Here is a 23,608-nt window from a genome sequence, read left to right as displayed (position 1 = left end):
ATGAACAGTTCTTGTGCTTTTCACATAAAATACACAAGTAATATTACTAACTCATGTACCCATTAAAAACCTGGGGTTGGAGCTAATATTGCCAATACAGAGTTTAATCTGCTTTAAAGGGGGTCTTGAACACACAAAGCCCCTGGACCGGCCCCCAATAGTGAAACAGGCCACTGAGTCACCCTGTCCAGAACCACAGGCTGCCATCTAGTGGCCAGTAAATATGCACATCTTCAGACTCGGTTCTAACAGAGCCTGGCTTGGGACATGTAAGGCACCAACGTGACTTTAGAAAGCAGCCACATCTTTAACTCAAGTCTTCCAACATGTTTCTATGTACCATGTATAAAAAAACTTGTACAAGTCACAGTGACAGTGCCACGCTTCTAAGGAACACCATTTCCCAACACAAAAAATGCACACAATGTTTTCTTTTTGAGTTTGCTGCAGTAACAGATTTGTAAGGACAGAAATCAACACAGTAATCTTCAAAGTTTATAAAATCAGAGGTAGCTTTCCCCTATTACCCAGGAAAAGGCCTCTGCCCCTTCACTTAGTCATCCCAAAGGTATTTTTCCAGGCCATCATCAGTTTATTGTAGTTACAATTCTCACTTTTTCTTTTAAGTTTAAGCACCACAATTAGCTTAATTCATCAGACCAAAACAGGAGCTGTGTCTTCTCTGGCAGAGGAATGATCTCGGGAGTGCAAGGATAGATGTTCCCTACCAGCTGCCAGCCTAAGACCAAACTCTCACACCATTCACCTCCTGTTCCAGGTTCACAGGCCCTAGGGAAGCCAAGCACACAATTCCTCTGGAGAGCATCAAGGAGATTAATTTTTGAGAGCCCAGGCATAAGCCATAGCTGTACTTCAACACCCTAGTTTAATGATGCTACCAGAGACACCCAGGAAATGACAGAAATGATTGAAAACTCTGGTTTCACAGCCCATGGGCTTTCTGTTTCTACCACACTCCCACCATACAGTAACTTTTTTTTAATCTTTTTTGCAGCATTTTAACTAAATATAATGAATGGTCTGAACGTATGCATCCTCCCTAAATTTGTAGGTTGAAATCCTCACCCCCAAGACGATGGTATCAAAAAGTGGTGCCTTTGTGAGATTATTAGGTTCTGGGGGCAGAAACTTCATGAATGAGATTAGTTAAGAGACCCAAGGGAGCTTGTTTGCCCCTTCCAACATGGGAGGATCCAGTTAGAAAGCACCATCTCTGAACCAAAAAGCAGGCTCTCACCAGACACCAAATCTATGGCATCTTGGTCTTGAGCTTCTGGGCCTCCAGAGAAATAAAATTCTGTTGTTTATAAGCCACCCAGTCTAAAGCATTCTGTTATAGCTGCCTAAATGGCCTAAGACATGAATATATATAAATAAAGATTTTGTTCTATACTTGTTAATTCCAGTTTGAGATCAAAATATTTCATTAGATAGGTTTAATAAAATCAAAATGAGCAAAAATAGAAAAGAAATCCAAAACAGAAGACAAAGTAGTTTAAAAGATAGATTACTTTCTGCCTTTAGAGCATGTAAACGATTACTCTCTGGGTTTTCTTGAGTACTAGGTGCACATACCTCACAAATAACAATGCTTATTTAGTTACTTTACTGGCATAAAGATAAGTGACCGTGTTACTTTTAGATCTTTTTCCTGAATATTGTTTATAAGCCCCTCCTCTTAATGGACTTTATCTTACTCATGGTTTTTGTTTCCCTAGGGTCTGGAATACTATACTTGGCATATCACTGCCATTCAAACATTTGCTGAACAAATGACTAATCTAGAAAGGCTGGAAAGTAGGGGTGGGAGGGTAGGCAGAGGTTCTTCAAACTTGAAGTTGGACTATTTTTGAACTACAAAGAAACTTAAAAGTTATTCTGAATAATTATCTCCACCTCATTGATGAGGACACCAACCTCAGAGTTTCACATTACAAAAAGCAAGCAGTTCCTCCATGTCTTTATAGTGGATCAGGCTTGTCACTAAACTCCAAATTGCGAGGATCAAGTGGCAATCACCCTGAGAACCCACCTGCCACCACCTGCATCATACAAAGTGGCAAGCAAGGTTCCCAACAAACAGCCTGAAGGAGTACCCTGCACTCAGAACGTGGACACAGACCTCTTCCAGGAAATTGCTTCTCACTTCCCAGGAGACATGGCCCTCAAAACACATGGGCAAGGTCTGGTATCAGGTAATATTCTTTTGCAGAGGGACATTCTTTTGTAAAGAACTTAGTACTATACAAACTGGGTATCACACCTTCTTAAGACAAATAAAAATGGGCCTGAAAATGTTGATGGTGCCTCGTCTGAAGGCTGGAAATAAAATCCTGATACGCCCATGCATTCATCATCACAAGGACACTTTAAAATGGAGCCATCGGCTGCTCTACTCAGCAATGATGGCCAGGCACGGTGACTTACGCCTGTAATCCCAACACTTTGGGAGGCTGAGGTGGGCAGATCACTTGAGGTCAGGAATTCGAGCCTAGCCAACATGGCGAAACCCCATCTCTACTAAAAATACAAAAGTCAGCCAGGTGTGGTGGTGCCCTCTTGTAATCCCAGCTACTCGGGAGGCTAGGGCACAAGAATCACTTGAACCCAGGAGGCGGAGGTTGCTGTGAGCCAAGAGCACGCCACTGCACTCCAGCCTGGGTGACAGAGGGACATTCCGTCTCAAAAGAAAAAAAAAAAGAAAAGAAAAGAAAAGAAAAAGGAAGCAATGAAGAAAAGTGAGAAAAATAATGAAAGAGAGTGAAAAGGATTAAAATCATCAGGAGCTGTTCCCCCAAAAGGACAAACAAGTTTTAAAACATTTCAGAGAATTTAATTCTAAAATTCTAGAACACACTCTGATAGGAAAGTATATTTGTAAAAGGGTGAAAAGGGTGGTTTGGCTTTTACCTAAAACTCATTTGTCATCAGATAATATTGTTAGAAGGAAGAATATGATTTAAGAATGAGAAGCCTTAAGTGTTCTTCCCATCTCTGCCACATTCACACATCACCGATCACCTCTCTGCCTCAGTTTCCTCATTTGTAAAATGTTCGGGATAAAATCTGATCTGTCTTCTTCACAAAGTAGCTATGAGGCATTCAAATGTGAGAACAGTGAAAAGTCTTCATAAACTACTAAAGCACGATGTGAAAGCATTCTTAACAGTAACAAATGAACAGTGACATTAAAAGTGGACAAATTCCAAAATTATTTAAATAAAACCATTTCGACTCCAATTCTAATCCAGTAAAAATCAAGACCTATTATTCTTAAAGTGAAAAGAAAAAGTCATCCCAACTACTTTAGATTAAAATTACTATGTTAAGAATTAGCACTTCATCTTCAATGCTATTTGAAACATTTAGTCATCCACTTTAACTGCATCTTTCAAGGCCTAATATAGAATGACAATTTGTTTTCTTGAATGAAACTGAGCAAACACACAACACGCAGGCGCATGCACACACGCACATACTGTATGCACAAGGCAAATACATAAAACCACTGATTTTTCTTATCCTGGGTCAGGTTACACAAACCAAATCTTTATTAATTTTTTAAATCACTGGAGTAATGAAGTTTTAATTTTACCCAAAGCTAAAATCAGAATATATAAAGAGATATCAAATATTTTAACTTACAAGTTATATGTTACTCAACTTTTTCTCACTAACTATAAACCAGATGCCAGTAAGTCTTTGCCTTTTAATCTCTAAAACTGCACCGTCCAACTCAATAGCCACTGGGCACATGTGACTACTGAGCACTTGAAATGTGGCTAATACAAATGGAGATGGACCATAAAATACACCCCAGATTTTGAAGACTAACCATGAGAAAAAATAACATAAAAATATCTCATTGACTTCTTAAAAACACTGATTATATGTTGGAATGAAAATATGCTGGATTGTTTGGGGTTAATAAAATAGATTAAAACTGATTTTACCTGTTTCTACTTTTATATGCGGCTATCAAAAAATCTTAAATTACATAGGTGGCTTTGTCATATGAGAAAATGTTGGTCTATTTCTCTTGGAGAGAGCTGCTCTACAAGAATACCAACACACTCTGTCTCTCCACATACACGTATAGACAGTTTATAAATTCGCCCAGAATAGTCCTCAAAATGGGTCTTAGTCTTTACATCCTTGGCCACTGAGGAAGCTTGGCCAGACCACCTGACTTCCTTCCACTCACTAAATCACCTGAAACCTGAAGTCCCAGGAAGAGGCAACCACCTGCGAAGGACAGGGACCCCATGAGTGCAGCCTAGGACTTACTGGAGAGAAGTCATTCCTTTCAACCACTCCTGCAGAGTAAAATAACCCATGTTTTGTGCATCCAATTTCCAAGCTAGGACAAGCATAACTACCTGTTAAAAAAATACACAATTAAAAAAATGTATTAGACAAATTAAAAAAGAATAAACAAACAGATCTGTCATTAATACATTAACGTTTTGCCAAATGCGTCTGTTTACAGTAGTCACTGAAATATGAGCAGAGTTAACTTCAAAAATGAGTTCTAGTTTGGCAAATATCCAAAAAATTTGACAATATCGTCTGCTGACAAGAGTTTGGAGAAGCATGTATTCTCCTGATGTACAATAGTAGAGGTATAGGGTGATCACTCTCTCCAGAGCGCAGTATCAAATGTAAAACCAGTTATTGACAATTCCACCTATGGAAAGTTATCTTATAGGTCTACCTGTAAACAGACACAAAGATGAATAGTCAACAGTATTTACTGCAGTACAATTTGTAGCAGTTAAAGAATGAAAACAACCAAATGTCCATTATTAAGGGACTGGTTAAATACTTCTTTGCTGAATACATTCCATATAAAGGAATACTATGACACCACTAAGATGAACGAAGTAGAACTAGCTGGACAAATACGGAATAATCTCCAAGATGTATTAAGTGAAACAGCAAGGTGTAGAACAGTGGATTAAAACATAACAAGGTGGACAGGAGGAGACACGCAGTGGAGTTGTAGCACATATACTTTAATGTTTGTGAATTCACTATATACACTGATTGGAAATTATTTTAAAGTAGTCCCACATTCCACTTAAGACAGCACTATGCCTGGAATGGGCCCAGGGTCTGTGGCATGGTCCCATCACTTGTAAAGGAGGGTCAGGCCCCCAGGTGCCACCTGTGCTTTTGTGACTCTTCTGAAACCATGCAGGTTTCAGAAACGGTGACAACTCTGGTTTATGCCACTGCTTGCTACTGTTTCACTTAGCTATTTTAGAGAAAAGATAGCACAGAGAACTGATGGTGAGTTTTAATAAATACCTGAAGGTGTAAAGACAAAATGACATTTCAAAGGTGCACCCAGTTTTAAGCTATCTGGAATGCTACATAGGGACAGGGCTGAGGCCATGTGTGATTGGGACAAGAGGAGGAAGCCTTCCTTCTCATCTACCTCAAAGATGCTAGAAGAGGTGAGAAGTAACTAAAAAAGAATGTCAGTCCTAAAAAGGTAAAGAGGAGGGACAGGGCCTTCTTAGGACCATTCTGCCAGCCACTCTGTAGAACTGGTTATCTCTGGACGGTCATTCATATATAAGGAACATCCAAGTCCTACAATGGGAATCAGGTACACACTGTTAACAGGCTCTCTCTCTGTATTGAAACAGAAAAAGGCAATGGGTAGAGATATATGTTTCTCCAAGGACTAGGATACTCCACATTGGCAGTTAATTCGATCTCTACTTTTAAACCTAAGGCTTCATTTCAGCTACTGAAAGAATCATTCAAAACCATTAAAACACCATCCCTGTGCCCAACTGGGTCAGATGATGGCTGTGGTAAAAGGAACTAGGATGATATAAAAACATGAAACATGAGGCAAGAAATCATTTTTAATGATTTCTGAGCCTCCGAGAGCCAACATGTCCATTAAAAACTCTAGAACAAGAGTAGTTAGGAGATTCAGAAGCTCTTCTTAAATTGTCTGCCAATAAGCTAGGTTGTAGGCTAAAAAATCTCTAGCTCTGTCTAATTTACATCTAGAGTAGTAAGGAGAAGCTTTCTCTTGATGCTTTATGGTTTTCCTCACTGGAAATTAGTATCAGTGAGAACCTACGAAATTTTTAGGATCTTTCATCAAATAAATCAGTACATATGAATTTTTGAAAGTCATTAGGTTGTTTTAGATTAAAAAATTTAGATTACTAGGTAAATCACTAGGACTGATTAGTAATGATTGCTTACAAGGCTAAAACATGATTGTTAAATAGGTTAGAAAGTGGTGACTTAAGAGACCGAGGGGCTACTAAGAATTTCCCAAAACGATGGGGTTACAGTTCTTCAAATTATTCACACCATTAGTGGATTTTTCCTCATCCCTCAGATGTCTAGGAATTCTGACTCTTGCATATCAATTTACCTAGGACAACTAACCAGCTCATATTTTCTAATGCAAACTAGGTATTCTCAAACCATCTCTATTCTACTCTCTACCAAAAAGATTTAAAAATTCTACATAAACACTTGTTAAGTTAAAAAAAAAAATGGTGAGGTGCAAGAACACACACACACAAGTATGAATGAAACATGGCCAAGCAGCCAAAACAGATACTCATAATGGGCAAGTTCCTAAAAAAGAGACTTTCATAAGTTAACTAACAAGAAAGCTAAGTACTTAAATAAAGAATTTTGCTGTTATCTTGGTAAATGAATGTAGACTTGAATTTTACAAGCCTGCTTAATTTCATAAGCTACAAATATCAGGCAAGGTGAGGGTTTTAAATACTTTAAACGTGCTTGCCTATCAATGCAGACAAGGCTTGAAAACACCATATTTCACCACTTATTTTACAAACGTTAATGTCTCTGAAATGGGAATGCATCCACAATTGATATAGCATGTTAGAATTTATTTAGCAACACTTTTTCTTTCTTAGTGATATAAAATAATATAACTTCTATTGGTGACAGCTTGGAATTGAAGTACATACAGTGTAAATATTTGGATAATATTCTTTTTTTTTTCTTTTTTGAGACAGAGTCTTACTCTGTTGCCCAGGATGGAGTATAGTGGTACGATCTCAGCTCACTGCAACATCCGCCTCCTGGACTCAAGCGATTCTCGTGCCTCAGCCTCCTGAGTAGCTGGGATTACTGGCACACGTCACCACACCCGGCTAATTTTGGTATTTTATTAAAGATGGGGTTTCACCATGTTCTCCAGGCTGGTCTGAACTCCTGACCTCACGTGATCCACCCACCCACCTTGGCCTCTGAAAGTACTGGGATTAAGGCATGAGGCACCACGCCCGGCCTACATACTTGGATAATATGGCCTTTTAGTCTTTAATTTGATTCTAAATTTTAAGGCTATTTCTATTCCTACAGAAATGGAGTTCTTTTTGTTTGTTTGGAGACGGAGTCCTGCTCTGTCACCCAGGCTGTAGTGCAGTGGCATGATCTTGGCTCTGCTCACTGCAACCTCCACCTCCTGGGTTCAAGTGATTCTCCTGCCTCAGCCACCCAAGTAGCCACACCCAGCTAATTTTTGTATTTTTAGTAGAGATGGGGTTTCGCCTTATTGGCCAGGCCAGTCTCGAACTCCTGATCTCAGGTGATCCACCTGCCTTGGTCTCCCAAAGTGCTGGGATTACAGGAATGAGCGCCACCACGCCAGGCCAGAAACAGAGTTCTAAAGGACTCATAACTACCAAAAAAGAATGACAATAACTATCTTTTATTGAGTACTGGTATTTGGGGGTGAAGTAACTTGAAGAGCTGGGCCTCCCTTTCTTTTTCAGTTAGAATCAACATCAGTGCTCTCCCATCCTGACAGGCTTTTCTGCCTCTGAGACTAAATGCTCAGCTAATCCCTTACATACCAGCGAGCCCTTTGTCTCCCAATCTTCTCAGCCTTTAACTTCAAGCCCAGGCCCTGCTGCCACTCCTCTGTCATATACTTATTACGGCACCCCAGTGGAACCTCCAGAGCCCCTCTCAAGCCCAACTCACTCTCAGCCCTCTGACTACACTGTTTAGAAAACACTCTGCCAAGCTTGGCCCAGCTCTCATAGAAAACTTCCTTCTTAAATTCAATGTAATGGCCTTTTCTTGTGCCTATGGCCCAGTCTATGGTAAAATACTATTGACCCAGGTGTCCCGAAACCTTCATGCCAAGTTGGGTAATTTATTGAAATACCTGAACTGGAATACATTAAAAACACACACACACACACACACACACACACACACACACGATAAAAATCTACGTAATAAGTGAAAGACATTCCAAAGGCTCTTTAGAAAATTTAAAGCATTGCTGGGGGCCGAGGTAGATGACAGAAGCACAGAAATGGTAAGGGTAAAATAAAAAGTTTAAAGAAAAAAATGTGAATTTTGCTAGTTTCTTTAAAAGCATGATATACATGCCTGGGCAGATGTCTTCGAAACAGCCTGAATAAAGGGAATGATCTCTTGAGATCTCTTCCAGATCATAAATTCATTTAGGGTCTTGTACATATTTGTTACACTGGAGCTAATGTAATATTAAACTGCATAGTTAATGAGGCAGTGCATGTGTATAAGCATAGTTTTTCATTTTAGTATAAGAGAGGTGATGTGGGAACAGAAAAAAAATATTCAACAATAACATGCTAAGAATTAGGCAAAAATAATTAAGCCTATAAAAATCACTCTAAAAATAAATATCTAGGGCTTTTTACATTATAAAAAGCAATCATGGCTGGGTGCTGTGGCTCACACCTGTAATCCCAGCACTTTGGGAGGCTGAGCCAGGTGGATCACAAGGTCAGGAGATAGAGACCATCTGGCCAATATGGTGAAATCCCATCTCTACTAAAATATAAAAAAAATTAACCAAGTGTGGTGGCATACACCTGTCGTCCCAGCTACTCAGGAGGCTGAGGCAGAGGAATTGCTTGAACCCGGGAGGCGGAGGTTGCAGTGAGCCGAGATCATACCATTGTATTCCAGCCTGGTGACAGTGTGAGACTCTGTCTCAAAAAAAAAAAAAAAAAAAAAAAAAAAATCACTTTCTGAACTAAATTCAATTGGAAGTAAAAGATCTGTGAAAAAGTCTTGATAATTACAATCTACTCAAAATCATGGTGAATAATTTTAAGTCCTACATTGACTCTACACTAGGCTGAAACAACTACTGAGGGGCACGAAGGTACACAGTGTACAATGTGGCCTCCAGTTGATCCGTCATTGTAGGCAAATGTGGCCACACCATTTTGTAAGCATCTGGCTTACTGTACCTTTTACATACAAGAAATTAAATGAGAGAAAAAATAACTGTAGTTACACCATATCACTTACAAGAATGGAAAATGTGCTTATAAGTCAAACTAGAATTGGAACTTATTTCTTAGATTGCTTCATAAAAACTAACATACCATTAGTTTTTATTTATTTATTTATTTATTTGCTAAAGAACAAAGATTTAAGTAAGAAAAATAACCAACGGATTCACCCAACTCAGTAAGTTAGACTCACGTTTTCTGGTTCAACACCAATGTCTTCACAAAATTTCTCCATGCCTTCAGGGCCTACAACATCATCAGTTCCTGTGAAATACAATCTTATGTAAATTAAATCTGACCATTCACACTACTCTATTACCACTGTAGTAGTAATATACTGTCAACAAGTAAGACTTAAAGGCCATTAACTCCTTTTGGAAAAAAAAAAATCAAGTATAAGTTGAAAAGTATTCTGGAATTCCAGTATCTTTGAAGGACTCTACTTTGTACAATCATTTAAATCAACTTATCACCATGTACTTCAATCGTTGGAATATGGTATATACCATTTGTCTAAAGTTAAGGCTGAATTCAATTCCTCCTCTTTAAAACAGCTTAATCTTCAACTCTTACTTGGGTAATAATTTCAATACATAAAATAATTTTTGGAAACACAGCAAAGAACCACATAATAGTCTCTATAAAATTAAATAAGAAAAAACATAAATGTTTCTTTTACATAGAAAAAAATCAAGTTATCACTCTGTTCTTGATAAAGTCAGTAAGGTCCCCTTTTTCCGTTCTAGCATTAGCCCTGATTCTTCCTGAAGGAAGCGTCCACACATTCCATCTCTAATTTATCTCCGTTTCACTTTGCAGCCATTGGAATTTGGTTTCTTCTTTTCCTAGCTCTCCACTGAAATTCTTTTTGCCAACGTCTCTGATAACCCCCTAAATGTCGAATCTAACAGACAAATTCGGTCTTTGTTTTAACTGACCATTGTGTGATATCTGAAAATCTGAAGCAGTTCTTTCTTCACAAAACTGTCTCTTCCCATGGCTTCTGGAAGCACCCTCTCTCATCTGGTTCTCCTTCCTCTCTTCTTTTGGCTTCTTTATGGGTTCTTCTGCTTCTCCCAGATGGTTAAATTTGATGTGCAAAGATTCATCCTTAAACTTCTTCTAGTGCTTCCTATATACATTATTCTCAGGAAATTTCAACCATACTCAAGGTCCCAGGTCCTACCCAAATGTCTTTCTAGACCACATTTTCCCCTTACTTTTGAACTACTTGCCACTTTATTCACTAGCTGCTCTACCTCCTGTTTAACTGCCATAACTACACTCTTCTTCTGCTTCACACCTACTCCTCCTGAATTTCACATTTTCAAACACTGCCTCACTAAAATGGATCCCAATGTCTCTCCATATCAGGCCTGCTTATCCTCTGGTATGCTGTCCCAGCTGGTGGCACACCCAGAAATAGAAACCTGGGAGTCATCTTGTATTCCTCCTTTCTCCCACACCCAATCAATTATCAAGTGTACTACCAATTTTACCTTCTAATTATTTCTTAATTGTGCCTCTCCTGCACCATGCTCTTTCAAAGCTTTATTCTTGACAACTACAGCAGTCTCCTCATGATTTCCTAATTCCAGAGTCTTTCCCCCTTGACCCATCCTGCAAACAGCCACTGAAGGGATCCACTTCAAACGCAATCCCATGCTGGCTTAAAATCCTTCAATGGCTCCCTAGAGCCTAAAGATAAAATCCAAAGTGTTTGGCTTATCACATAAGGTTCTCTATGATCTAGTGCCTTTCTTCCCTCCTCAGTCTTATATCTTTCTAACTGTAAAACAAGTTTCTCAGAAATAAATGAATCAATAAATATTGCCGGATGAGTAAAAATCAAGGTCCAGAAACACCTACTTAAATGTGGCTTCACTCTGCACCACCACCGAACACACACCCAGCATGGTATTACTCTTTGTGTCTCTGCCTATCTTCCTCTAGTCCCCTTCCTGTCCCCTCCTCTCCCTTCCCCCAACTCCCCTGGCTAACTTATTCAACCTTTAAGACTGAGAGCAAAGGGGCAGTCCTCTCAATCTCCCCACCTGCAGAGGCTGGGTCAGGCGGTCCTGTGACCCCTCGCAATGCTAGGAAGGGTTCTCACACATTTAGCACACTGCATTCAAAGTCCCAGCTCATCTGTCTTTTCCTCTAAGCTCAAGAGCAGTTCTTTTATTCTTACAAGTTCAGCATATCATCTGGTATATAGTAGTTGGTCCAATAAAAACTGAATGAAGGAATAAATGAATGGCTGAATACCAGAATATATAGGAATCGCTCTACAATCCTCCCATACCCTCTAGATCTAGCAAGTCACCAAGTCCAGCAGAATCCACCATCTTAGAATGTATCCATTTCACCGTGTTAGCCAGGATGGTCTCGATCTCCTGACCTCGTGATCCGCCCGTCTCAGCCTCCCAAAGTGCTGGGATTACAGGCTTCAGCCACCGCGCCCGTCTCTACTAAAAAAATACAAAAAAACTAGCCGGACGAGGTGGCGGGCGCCTGTAGTCGCAGCTACTCGGGAGGCTGAGGCAGGAGAATGGCGTGAACCCAGGAGGCGGAGCTTGCGGTGAGCCGAGATGGCGCCACTGCACTCCAGCCTGGGCGACAGAGCGAGACTCCGTCTCAAAAAAAAAAAAAATAATAAAATAAATAAAAGAATGTATCCATTTCATTACCATAACATTTACTAGACACATTCTGGAGCTATGCACTGCAGTAGCTGCCTAGGGTGCAAATGGTCCCTGCCCTCCATGAAGGGAGACAAGGCCCAGGAGTAACTTCAATACAAAGTAACAAGACTTTCACTAACACAAAGTATACGGTGACTGGCTGTTCTTAACAAAGGAGGAACATTAAAGTCACAAGAAGCTCCTGCTGGGAAGTCTTATGTCATTTTTCTGCTTCGAATCCTTGGCTCTCCCTAAAGTTCAAACTCAGGCCCTTCCTCATAATCTGGCCAAAGCAAATACTTTTCTCTCCTTGCCATTATTTTCCTTTTAATCACAAATGTTCTACTTTGTTACACAATGTTTTGCTTCATATATTCAAATCTGTTACTTTTTCTGGGATTTTGTACCCTTTTATCCCCTTTTTATATAAATGTATAAACATAAATATAAAAATATAAATTTTTATATAAATATATATTTTGTATTCCTAGTTTTCTTATCAGAAGAAAACCAAGTAATATTTTAGTTTTGTACATTAATACATAAACATGATAAAAAGTTTCATTTGAAAATAAAAAATAAAGATGTTCCAAAAGTGAAGTTATCCCCCTCTAACTCCTCCCTACTCTGCAGAGACAACTATTTATTAAAGAGCTTCTTTAACAACACTTCCCAAAATAAGCCATCTCATAGAATTGTATAGGCATGGAATGTATACATATTTATTTAGTGTTTCTAAGTTTGCCCAGGCATTCTCTCTGGCCTTCCAAGTGTAAAGTAATTTAATCATTTCATCTGCAATGATCATTTCTGTCTCCTCCTTTCAAATATTTACACTCCTCCTTTCTCTTGTCTAACAGCAGTGGCTAGTAGCTTCCAAAACAATGGCAAATAAGAGTAGTGAGAGTGGACATTCTTATCTCATTCTTGACTCATATAGGACATTTAGCATTTTATCACACAATATATTGCCTGCTTTCTTTGGTTTGAGAGTGCATATAACCACATGTGCACATTCATGTATGTATTAGACACACGACACATCAATTCATTCACATGATAAAATATCCAAATAGAGAAGATACAGAGTAAAATAAACAGTTAAATAAGAAAGTTGCCTTCTCCCTTTCTTTACCAGATAGACATGTATCCTCCTGGACCTTTTTGCTATATATGGGCAAATATATACTAAAATGCAGTTTTCAAATTTGTACATAGGTTTGTGAGGTACCTGTAATTCTACACCTTGCCTTTTTCACTGACTGTGTCTGGTAATCTTCCTGTGACAGGACCCATATATCTACTTCATTCTTCTTAGCTAATATTAATACATTTTATGTTATCCCATTGTAAGTGTATATGTGTGTATTTATTTATATGAATCAAAGTTCTTTTCATCATTCTACTACTGTAAAGTATTTAGGCTGTGAGATTAAAGAATAATTATTCTGATAAGGAAATATTAATCTATTCCTATTTTGTGTTGTTTCTAGCAATAGATACTTTTTGGTATCTACTGATATGGCTTATTGAGAAGTAGTTGCATAGAGAGCTGGGGGCAAGTTACTTTGTAATTCTTTTAAAATTCTCTTTGGTTTCTATTCTTCCTGATTTAAAAAAGCTCTTTCTGTACAACTTAATTTTTTTTTTTTTTGAGACGGAGTCTGGCTCGGTCACCAAGGCTGGAGTGCAGTGGCGCAATCTCGGCTCACTGCAAGCTCTGCCTCCTGGGTTCATGCCATTCTCCTGCCTCAGCCTCCCGAGTAGCTGGGACTACAGGCGCTCACCACCACGTCCGGCTAATTTTTTGTATTTTTTAGTAGTAGAGACAGGGTTTCACCGTATTAGCCAGAATGGTCTCGATCTCCTGACCTCGTGATCCGGCCACCTTGGCTTCCCAAAGTGCTGGGATTACAGGTGTGAGCCACCGTGCCCGGCCTGTGCAACTTATTCTTGAGCCTAGCAAGCCGCCTGCATTTGCCATGCCTCTGCACAGGGCTTGGGTGTTACCCGGCTTCCCCTCCCCCTCGTGCATCCTCCAACTTGGCTGCCGCCGTCTCTTTCTGTCAATGTTCACTATAAAGATAATGTTTCTCACTTTATTTGCCTGTTTGCCACATGGGAAAATGAACTCTGAGCAGAGTGCTTCTGCTGACTGCACCCCAGACCTCAACAAAAGTCTGCTGAGGTATACTTTGCAGGGGTTATGTAAGTTATTCATGCTTTTTCTTTTTTCCCAATTTTATACAGTGTTGTTGTACTACTTATATATACACATGTCTGTGTTTTAGAAGAGCAAGATTTTAGAGTATAATTTGCAATGGCATGACTGTCAAAAGTAGTATCTTATCCAAAATAGTTAAAATACAGTTTGCCAATCAACATTATTTAAATGCTACCAATAACCCTGCCATCTTAACACTTTTTTTAAGAGATGGGGTCTCACTATATTGCCCAGGCTGGTCACAAACTCCTTAGCTCAAACGATCCTCCTACCTCAGCCTCCCAAAGTGTTGGAATTACAGGCGTGACCAACTGCGCCCAGCCCTAACACCTTTCTTCTCATCTTTCCCATGCACACATTTAAATCTAGTTGTAATCACATGATTTGTTGGGATTCTAGTTGCATTTTACACTAAATTTACCTGTAGAATTAAGGTAATTACCTCTGTCAAGCAAGCTAACAAATATGCCACTGGCTAACACAAAGTAGGTTAGAAGTGAAGTTTGAGGGTTTTTTTTTAACTTATATCTAAAATAATAAGCTATAAAATGCCCTAGGTGACAAGATACTGGAGGTACATCTGGTAAGGCGGATATATTGACAATAATCCAGAAAGAAGTGGTCCTTCCACTTTCCCTGCCATCTTAAGCAGGAGCCCCTAACTAAAGGTATTTGACCTTTTCATGATGGCCCCATAATTACAGCATGCCACATCACGGAGGCAAATGGGGCCCACATGGTCTCTTTGGTAGTTTTTAACATCTCTTCCTTCGCTATCAGACCAGTTTATTATTTGTTACAACTGTCCATGACTGACTTTATTTCTGGTAAACCAAACAATTCTGCTATAGAACTTAATCCAAAATAGACTAAGGGCCTACAGTCAGAACTTGTAGAACTATTATGACCTATGTATGTGAGCTTTGGTATAACTGTAAAACCAATGTTGGCACCTGTGTATTTGGTTTAATTCATTATTCTTAGATACATTTCAAAAAGTGGAAGTTATTAGATAAATGATGTAAACTGGTTGCCTTCATTCTTTTTTTTTTTTTTTTTGAGACAGAGTCTCGTTCTGTTGCCCAGGCTGGAGTGCAGTGATGCAATTTTGGCTCACTGCAACCTCTGCCTCCTGGGTTCAAGTGATTCTCCTGCCTCAGCTTCCCGAATAGCTGGCACCTCAGGCGCAAGCCACCATGCCCGGCTAATTTTTTGTAATTTTAGCAGAGACGGGATTTCGCCATGTTAGCCAGGATAGTCTCAATCTCCTGACCTCATGATCCACCCGCCTTGACCTCCCAGTGTTAGGATTACAGGCGTGAGCCACCATGCCCGGCCTGGTTGTCTTCGCTCTAATGAAACAAAATGGGAGTCCAGGTTCAGATCAAGGTCCAAAAAAACACTTCCCCTGAACCTCCCAGCTAATCCTTTCTAAAGTCACAGAGAGCTAAAGTACCAAAGTGCAAAAGGGAGTAAACCTACAATCAGAGAACAGGAGGAAAAGCCCCCAGCGAAGGACGGTTTATTTATTACATTTCTGGAGATCAGAAATTGAGCTGGTGGAGATTTTAGAAAGTGAGAAGCTGCATTCTAGAATATGCAGTGGACGACTGGGGTTAACTGGCCAGACATAAGCTTGGAGGAGCTGGGCTCAGGCCTCAGGAGCCATGTAAAGCAGAGGGCAAGGTACAAAGTGGAACTGAGAATGCTGGAAAGAGCTGAAGGTCCATCCATGTGAAATAATCACACACCAGGACCCTGCTGCCCCTCCACTCCAGTGTCCTCCAGATTAAAAGGCAAGGAGTCAGCATTTATCCTCAGCCCAAACCAGCCTGCTCTCTTCTACGGAAAATGAACATGGCTCAAGTTCACTTATAAGCCCTCTTTGTGCTGGTATCTAGGAGGCCTGTGGTCTCACAGCCTGCTCCCACAGACTCATCCTACAGCACAACCTGTTAGTCACACTGGTTCTTCTCCCGATTCATTTTTCTTGACTAATACTGACCTACAGTTTCAGTTCATGTGGTTGAGAATACACAAAATGAAAACATATGTCAATGGGGCTTTCAGTTATTCCCAATGCCAGATTTTCCCCATGGACAAGCTATAGCAAAAGGGGGAAAAAGAAAGGGATGGCTAAGGGATGAGTTAAAATGAACGACTTAGCAGGGATTTCAAGGAACCTAAATAATGTAGCTTAATCTTTATGTCCAAAATGTCACCTTTCTGCAGTCAGAGAAAGACAAACAAGAAGAAAAGTCATCCTTTGCTATTTTCTTAGCTTCTATTATGAAAAAATCTGTTTGCTTATAAAGGAAGGTACACCAAAAGATCAGAATAACTATGCTATGGTGATGGGATTAAGTGTACTTTTTCTTTGTTTAAAATTTCCTTCTTATAAAACATTTTCATAACAATAAATGTGAATCAATATAAGAAAGCAAGAGATCTTCATAATCAATGTGATAAGAATATGAGAATGCTCTTCATTCATTCAGAACCTATTTACAGAATACCTGGCAAAGTGTCAAATTACTTTTGGTTTTTGGAGACAAAGTCTTGCTCTGTCACCCAGGTTGGAGTGCAGTGGTACAATCTCGGCTCACTGCAACCTCTGCCTCCCAGGTTCACGTGATTCTCCTGCCTCAGCCTCCTGAGTAGCAGGGATTACAGGTGCATGTCATCACGCCCAACAAGTTTTTTTGTATTTTAGTAGAGACGGGGTTTCACCGTGTTGCCCAGGCTGGTCTTGAACTCCTGAACTCAGGCAATCCTTTTGCCTTCGCCTCCCAAAGTGCTGGGATTTCAGACATGAGCCACCGCACCCAGCTGTCAATCACTTTTACTAGAAATTCTAAAGGTTTCCAAGAGATTCGGGTTCAATGAATCAAACAAATTCATGTTTAATTTGTCTGTAAACATGAAAACAGACAAATGCTAAAACCATCTATGTGTTTGCACTAGTGTCCATGCCTCGCGAACAAAATCCAGATCAAAGTTGTTAAAGGAATGACGGAGAATTCATTAGAAAGATGTTGGGGTAGCTCACAAAAGTCCAAAGAAGAACTACAGGAATCGGAACTGTAGCCTCTCAAGTCCTCCACCAGAAGAGAAAGACATGCTCCTCCCAGCTTCAGTCTGAAAACCCCTGGGAAGATTTGTCTGACTGCCCTGGCCTGGGTTATGTGCCAGTCACCTAGACCAATCTCTGCGGACAACAGGGGCAAGGCTCTTATCACAAAAAGGGTTGGTTGGGAAGAGGAGAAAAATAGCCAGATCAGGCTACAGGGGGAATTCCTCATTTTGATACCAATAAAAGGGAACCAAAAAAAGTTATAAACACTATCCTGTGAAGTACAGAAAAGGCTACTAAGTTAATTAAGGGTTTAAAAGATGTATAGAGCATGTCAGATAGAAAAGTGGAGAAAATCACTTCAGGCAAAAGCACAGGGAGTTCACTGTCTTTTATCCTGCAGATAGCAAGGATTTTTTTGGCCAGGAGATAGGGTTGGGGTTGGAGGGGAGCGGTTGGGGTTGTTAAGGAATGCATGTATGATCTGCTCAGCTTAGTTTTAAAAAAATAAGACAACAGTGGCACATGGCAGGCTGTCTGGAGAAGAGATTGATGACAGGAAAATTGGTCTGAAGGTTGCTGGAATAGCCAGTTGGTAAGTTATAAAAGAACCTGAAGTAAGGTGAAAAAGAAGAAAGGTGAAAGAGTCTTCAGCTTGAGCTTGTTTGAAAATTTTTTCTTTTTCTTTTTTACACCACACAAAGCCACAATAACAAATAAGCCCCAGGTTGCAACGTTATATTACCCAACCAATTATAGTAAGTTGTAAAAAGAAAGACTAAATTTAAGACATTTTAAGTGACAAAACAAATGTTTTCTGCCAAATGATCTTTCCAAATAGAAACACTTAATATAAAGAAATTTCACTGCTCTAGGGGTTCAAAGCAGCAAAGCTTATTTTAACACAGGTGCTTTGACCAATAATCACCCATTATCAGCATTCTAAATAGTTTTCCTAGCAATCCAAAGTACTTCTCCCAAGTCATTTCATGTTTTCAGTTCTTTTCTAGTGTTCTGAATTATTTGGCTTAGCTGCTGGCTATAAAAATAGGCCATTTGGTGATTTGTTAAAGCTATGTCCCTCTCTCCCTCTAACAGGGACACACACACACACATACACACACAAATTTGAAATGTACACATTTTTAAATTCTTTAATTACTTCTAAGGTACTCCTTATTGTCATAAGGATCAGTCTTAGATGATACAAATGATTACCTACCTGCATATTCATAGAACCATTCTAAGCACCTTTTACTTGAAAAGGCTTCTTCTTCAGTCTTTATTCTAGTTGAATCATATTTTCTATACATGCTAGAAATTGAAAAAGCAGTTTTAAGTTATTTAAAGATACTGAGTTCTTTTAAGTAGCAGATAATTTATATTCTTTTACCCAAACCAGACATCTATTCAGTCAGTATTTTAAGTATACTTTAAACATTTTATTTCCTGCATTTGCAGGCTTCAGCTTTTAACTACAGTGTTTAAACACATTCACTCCTAATATAGAAGTGGTAAGCACTTAATGTCAGTTTTTCTCTGATTAAGAAATAATCAGTAAGAACTGAGCAGAACAGGTATTTGATATACTCCCTTCTACCTCACCAGCCAGAACTAACTACAAAATAATGGTGAGATACGGCAAGAAATGTCTAAGGTGTTTTCCGCAATTAATAAGCCTACAACTCATGTCTGACTTCTGTGTCTTACAAGTTAGGCTGGGCACAGAACACAGTCTAAGGAAGAATCTCTCAGTATTAGACAACTCAAGAGAACACTAAGCAAATAAAAAGAAACATCAAATCATGTCCAAGCTTCCAGGAAAAAAATAAACTTTGATGTAAGGCTGACAAAGACAACGTCCCTTAGGTGGTTTCTTGATTAGTATAACCTTAGAAACCTCAGGAGACAGAAGAATAGAGAATCCAGCTTCTGCCTTTTTCTTCAGATTCTAGCCTTGTGGACAGCCCAGCATAAACTGGAGAACTGAATCAGGAAGCACAGCAGCCTCCTGTTGCAAGTGTGACCTTCCACAAAAATGACATACTCATAATAACCAGGGGCTGAGGAAGGTAGGAAGGTGATACTCCCTACATGGAGAGGGAAAAGGAGGCAATAGCTTTAAAATGATGATCTGGATATAAAAATTGTAAGTATATACATTTTTGTATCCCTTATTTATAAATTACCTAGTTGTGTATATAAGCATTTATAAATACAGTTTTTATTTATACAGTATGTAAGAATATGAAAATAATATTCGTTAATTCCCCAGTCTATGCAGGGGACTGGTTCCAGGACCCCCACCTATACCCAAATCTGCACACACTCAAGTCCCCCAGTCAGCCCTGCAAGACCTGTGTATACCAAAAGTTAGTGCTCCATACAGGTGGGGTTTCACATCCCTCAATGGTATATTTTCTATCTCTGTTCGGCTGAAAAAAATCCACATAAGTAGACCCGTGCAGTTTAAACTTGTATTGTGCAACAGTCAACTGTATAATTCTTTTTCATTGAACACTGATTCATGATCTAGACACTCACCTGATTATCAGTATATACTTCTGATTAGTTTCTGGGTTTTAACACCAAAAAAAGAACATAGTTATAATAAGGTGTTAAGTTACTGAAACTGCAAACCAGCAGTTCTGTATTTCTTCTATAAAAGGTAGCCATACCACCTGGAAACAAAAGTGGATACCGGCCAAGTGTTCAAATAGATATGTTCTAATTCTGGGCCCAGGCATTCCTATTTCAGCTTGAAGCCTGTAACTGGTCAATAACTTGGAGACACTATATTAATTATTGAAAAATACATAAAAAAGAACCAAGAGTATACAATGGAATATCATTCAGCAAATAAAAGGAATGAAATACTGATATATGCTATTTCACGCAAGAATCTCAAAAACATCCTGCTTAGTGAAAGAAGCGAGACACAAAGACCATATCCATAAAAAGGAAATCTGTCGAGACAAAGTAAATTAGTGGTTGTCTAGGGCTGGGAGTGACTGAATGGGGATTAGGGATCTTACTGGGATAATGGAAATGTTCTATAACTGGTTTGTAGTGATGGTGTGCACAACTCAGTTAACTTAATAAAAATCACTAAACTGTGCACTTAAAATGGATGAACTTTATGGTATGTAAATAAAGTTGTTTATAAAAATAAAGTTGTTTATAAAAGAAAGGGCAAGAATGAAATTCAGAAACTGCAACTATACTGCCAGTTTCAAATCTGGCTTTATCATACTATATTTTATTAGACTATGGTGAGAAAATACTAAGTGCTATAAAGTCACAAAATGTTGTGTGATTGTCAGAATTTAACAATTCTGACAGTAACATCCATACCACCAAAAAAGTATCAAAGTAGCCTGCCTTTGTAAAGTTGAAAAATCACTGGCCTAAAGATTGCTGGTGATTATTTTCTAAATCACTACTAGCTTCTTTTAGATAATATTTTCTATTCATTTGAGATATAAACAGTGACATTATTTTTACATTTTCAGAGTCTTTCTTATTCCTCTGAGTTGTAGTATACAAAGAATCACAGCTCGAAAGAAACAGAAAAATCCCACTTAAATTCCCTGGATTAACAGATGTGGAAATTCAGGTCCATTAGTGATGTGACCCACAAAGCCAGAATGGGGAAAGATGGAGAAAGGCAGAAAAGACTAGACAATGATGTTCGTTCATTGTTTCTAAAACAAGGAAGAAAAAACTACTTACTAGACTCAGGGTGAAACAATAAAGATGTTTGAAATAAATGAATCTAACATGCCCTTGGAGTTATCAAAATTAGCAAGTTCACTTATCTGAAAGAGAAGCAATTTAAAGAGTCTTGTTTTTCACAGTTCTATCAAATTCTCATCCATGTGAGAATAAACCTCAGCTTGGCTGATATTCTGGGCAGGCACAGACCATTAAGTACAGGCAGATCTCTCCAGCTCTGTGGTTGAAGTGAATGAGTGAGACCCGCTTAAAGAACAAGAGACCAATTCTGTGGTCCTCAGCAGGTACAGACAGTAAGGCTTTAAAAGGAAAGAAATCAACTCTGCACCAGTTTTGGGCAATCAATGGATTAAGATAAAACTTTAACGTCTAAGAATTCAAATTACCGAATTTGTTTTTTTGTTTTTAAACTAAAACACAAAATAAATGTGATCAAATAATTACATTTTGAAAAACTGACTGGCAAAGCCAAAACAATATTCCACTTGACATTTGCACACTTAGAAGACCCATACTAAATTAGGTAGAAATGTGCATCTTCGACATATGTATCACTGATTCTGATCTACTGTCTCTACATCATACCTATCATGTCTACTTTTCTTGGCAGATAAATCATCTCCAGAGGCAGGTCTTCTCTTTTTCCTTGGTGGCATCACTTTATTAAAGCAGTCTGAAGAACTGCAAGACCGCAGACTTCCTACAAAACAAATTCAAAGAGCACAAAATTAAGGTATGCTACATCCTAACTTCATACTTCCAAAGAACAGTATTGCTAAATTAAACACTTCCACAGCTTGTATTGTAAAGAATTTAGATGTTAAAGAAAAGATGGGCTTTCAGTTCCTTTTTGAAAAAAATGTTATGGTCAAGAAATAAACCTAGTGATGACACAAATAAGTTAATACGTCCACCAACCCAAATCACACTAGAAATAGAAGTTATTATAATTTCAATTTACTCTCCAAAAATACTAATCTAAGTCATTTAACCTTTCTGTTTCTCCTATGTCAATGTTCTCTCAAAACGAACTACAGAGGTAACAGGTCAGCTCAACGAGTAACCCTGACTCTAAAATACATGTAGGCACAACAGTCCCAGTACTCTTAACCTTCAAGAGATACCTGATTTAAAAAAAAACAGGATCTGGGATTTTTTAAGCAGAAGTCTGACATGACCTTCAGCAAAATGTCCACAACAATTTTGTTTATTTCTGCCACTTGAAGATTTTGCCATGTTCAGTCAGGGTTTTCAGTAAGGAAACATAACTTGCATTTGGTAATTGTCTGATATTAAAATGTAATAACAGATAATAATAGCCACTGAACACTTATGGAGGTGGAGGGGGGTTAGGTAAATGGCAAAGCTCTTGCTTCAGGCCGTCTTAAATTATAAATTACAAGACAACTATAAGATGATTAAAATACCCCATCTTGGTACAAGTGCCCTCAAATATATTATGTCATTTGGTTTCTACAATAATCATGAATGACAGGCAGGGCAAAGATAATTATTTCTACTTAACAGACAGGGAAAACTAAGGCTTAGGCATTCGAGTGACCTCCTGAGGTCTCAGGAGTGAAAAGTGGTGAATTCTGAATCCCATGCCTTTCTTCCTTGCACAAGCCCTTGGCTAAAGACCCACAGCTCTCAGGGAGTGATGAGGACAGGAGACCGTGAAGGGTGCTGGGGACTGAATGATCTGCAGTCAATGAGTGAGTTTCAGTTCTTTACCTATGGGGTTCTATCAGTCACTAACCTACCTGGGGTCTCTCATTCACCATTTGAAGAATAAGAATTGTTATATAGCTACCTCTCAGGATTTTTATGAAGGAAAAAAATATCCATTCAATAAGTGTTTAGGCACCAAGTGCTGTGTTCAGGTGTTGCTGAAATAAAGACATTGGTTCCGAGCAGCACCGTGGAAGGAGGCATGCGCACTGACCTTATGGCGGCCTTCAGCATTCACTGAACTCTCAGGACATGATTCACCAGCATGTAACATATTTTAACAAACAGGGAAATCAACGCAGAGATAGATTAAGTGACAGCTGGAAAGCAGCACGTAAAGCCAAGGTATGAACCCAAGCAGCCCAGCAGCAAAGCCCAAGCTCTCAGCCACCATTTGCTGCCACTTCTATGAGGCCATAAAAGCGGAAACCGGGAAGCAGAGAACTAAGGACAGAGCCCTGGGAAAAGAAGGTAAAACCTAGGCAGGGAGGAAATCCAGGAGAGTGTCATGTCCTGGAAGCCAAAGGAGGAGAGCATGCTTTGAGAAGGGAGTGTCCAACTGCAGCACAGAGGTCAACTCAACTAAGGAGTGAAGGCACACATGAGATTTAGCAATCAAGTACAGTGTCCATGGATCGGTGGGAGTGCAGGCCAGATTGCAACGGGCTGTGGAGAGAAGTGAGGTGAGGAAGTGGACACAGTGAATGTGAACAGCTCTTTCCAGATACCTGCTCTGAAGGCAGAGAGAGCTGTCAACAGCCAACAGTCACAACCCTGCTAAGAGCAATGATCAGAGCTGAAACCCAAATCCCAGTTCATATCTGGGTTT

General features: G+C 39.2%; 1 protein-coding gene across 10 annotated transcripts in view; it reads right to left on the bottom strand.

The window, feature by feature from the left end:
* DCUN1D4 (defective in cullin neddylation 1 domain containing 4) overlaps positions 1-23,608 on the bottom strand; it is an 82,192-nt gene that overhangs the window by 20,679 nt on the left and 37,905 nt on the right. For all 10 annotated transcript variants that reach the window (XR_007725713.1, XR_007725712.1, XM_050790619.1 and 7 more), the window contains 4 exons: positions 21,634-21,748; positions 18,536-18,627; positions 9,526-9,596; positions 4,309-4,400 (listed from right to left, as the gene is read on the bottom strand). Coding sequence is in view for 8 of the 10 variants with exons in the window: in XM_050790619.1 (XP_050646576.1) it covers positions 4,309-4,400; positions 9,526-9,596; positions 18,536-18,627; positions 21,634-21,748 (370 nt within the window). In the remaining 2 variants the exon portion in view is untranslated. The remainder of the gene's footprint in view (positions 1-4,308; positions 4,401-9,525; positions 9,597-18,535; positions 18,628-21,633; positions 21,749-23,608) is intronic.

Source organism: Macaca thibetana, chromosome 5 (genome assembly GCF_024542745.1).
Source record: "Macaca thibetana thibetana isolate TM-01 chromosome 5, ASM2454274v1, whole genome shotgun sequence".
NCBI lineage: Eukaryota > Metazoa > Chordata > Mammalia > Primates > Cercopithecidae > Macaca > Macaca thibetana.
This window is presented reverse-complemented; position numbering and strand designations above follow the sequence as displayed.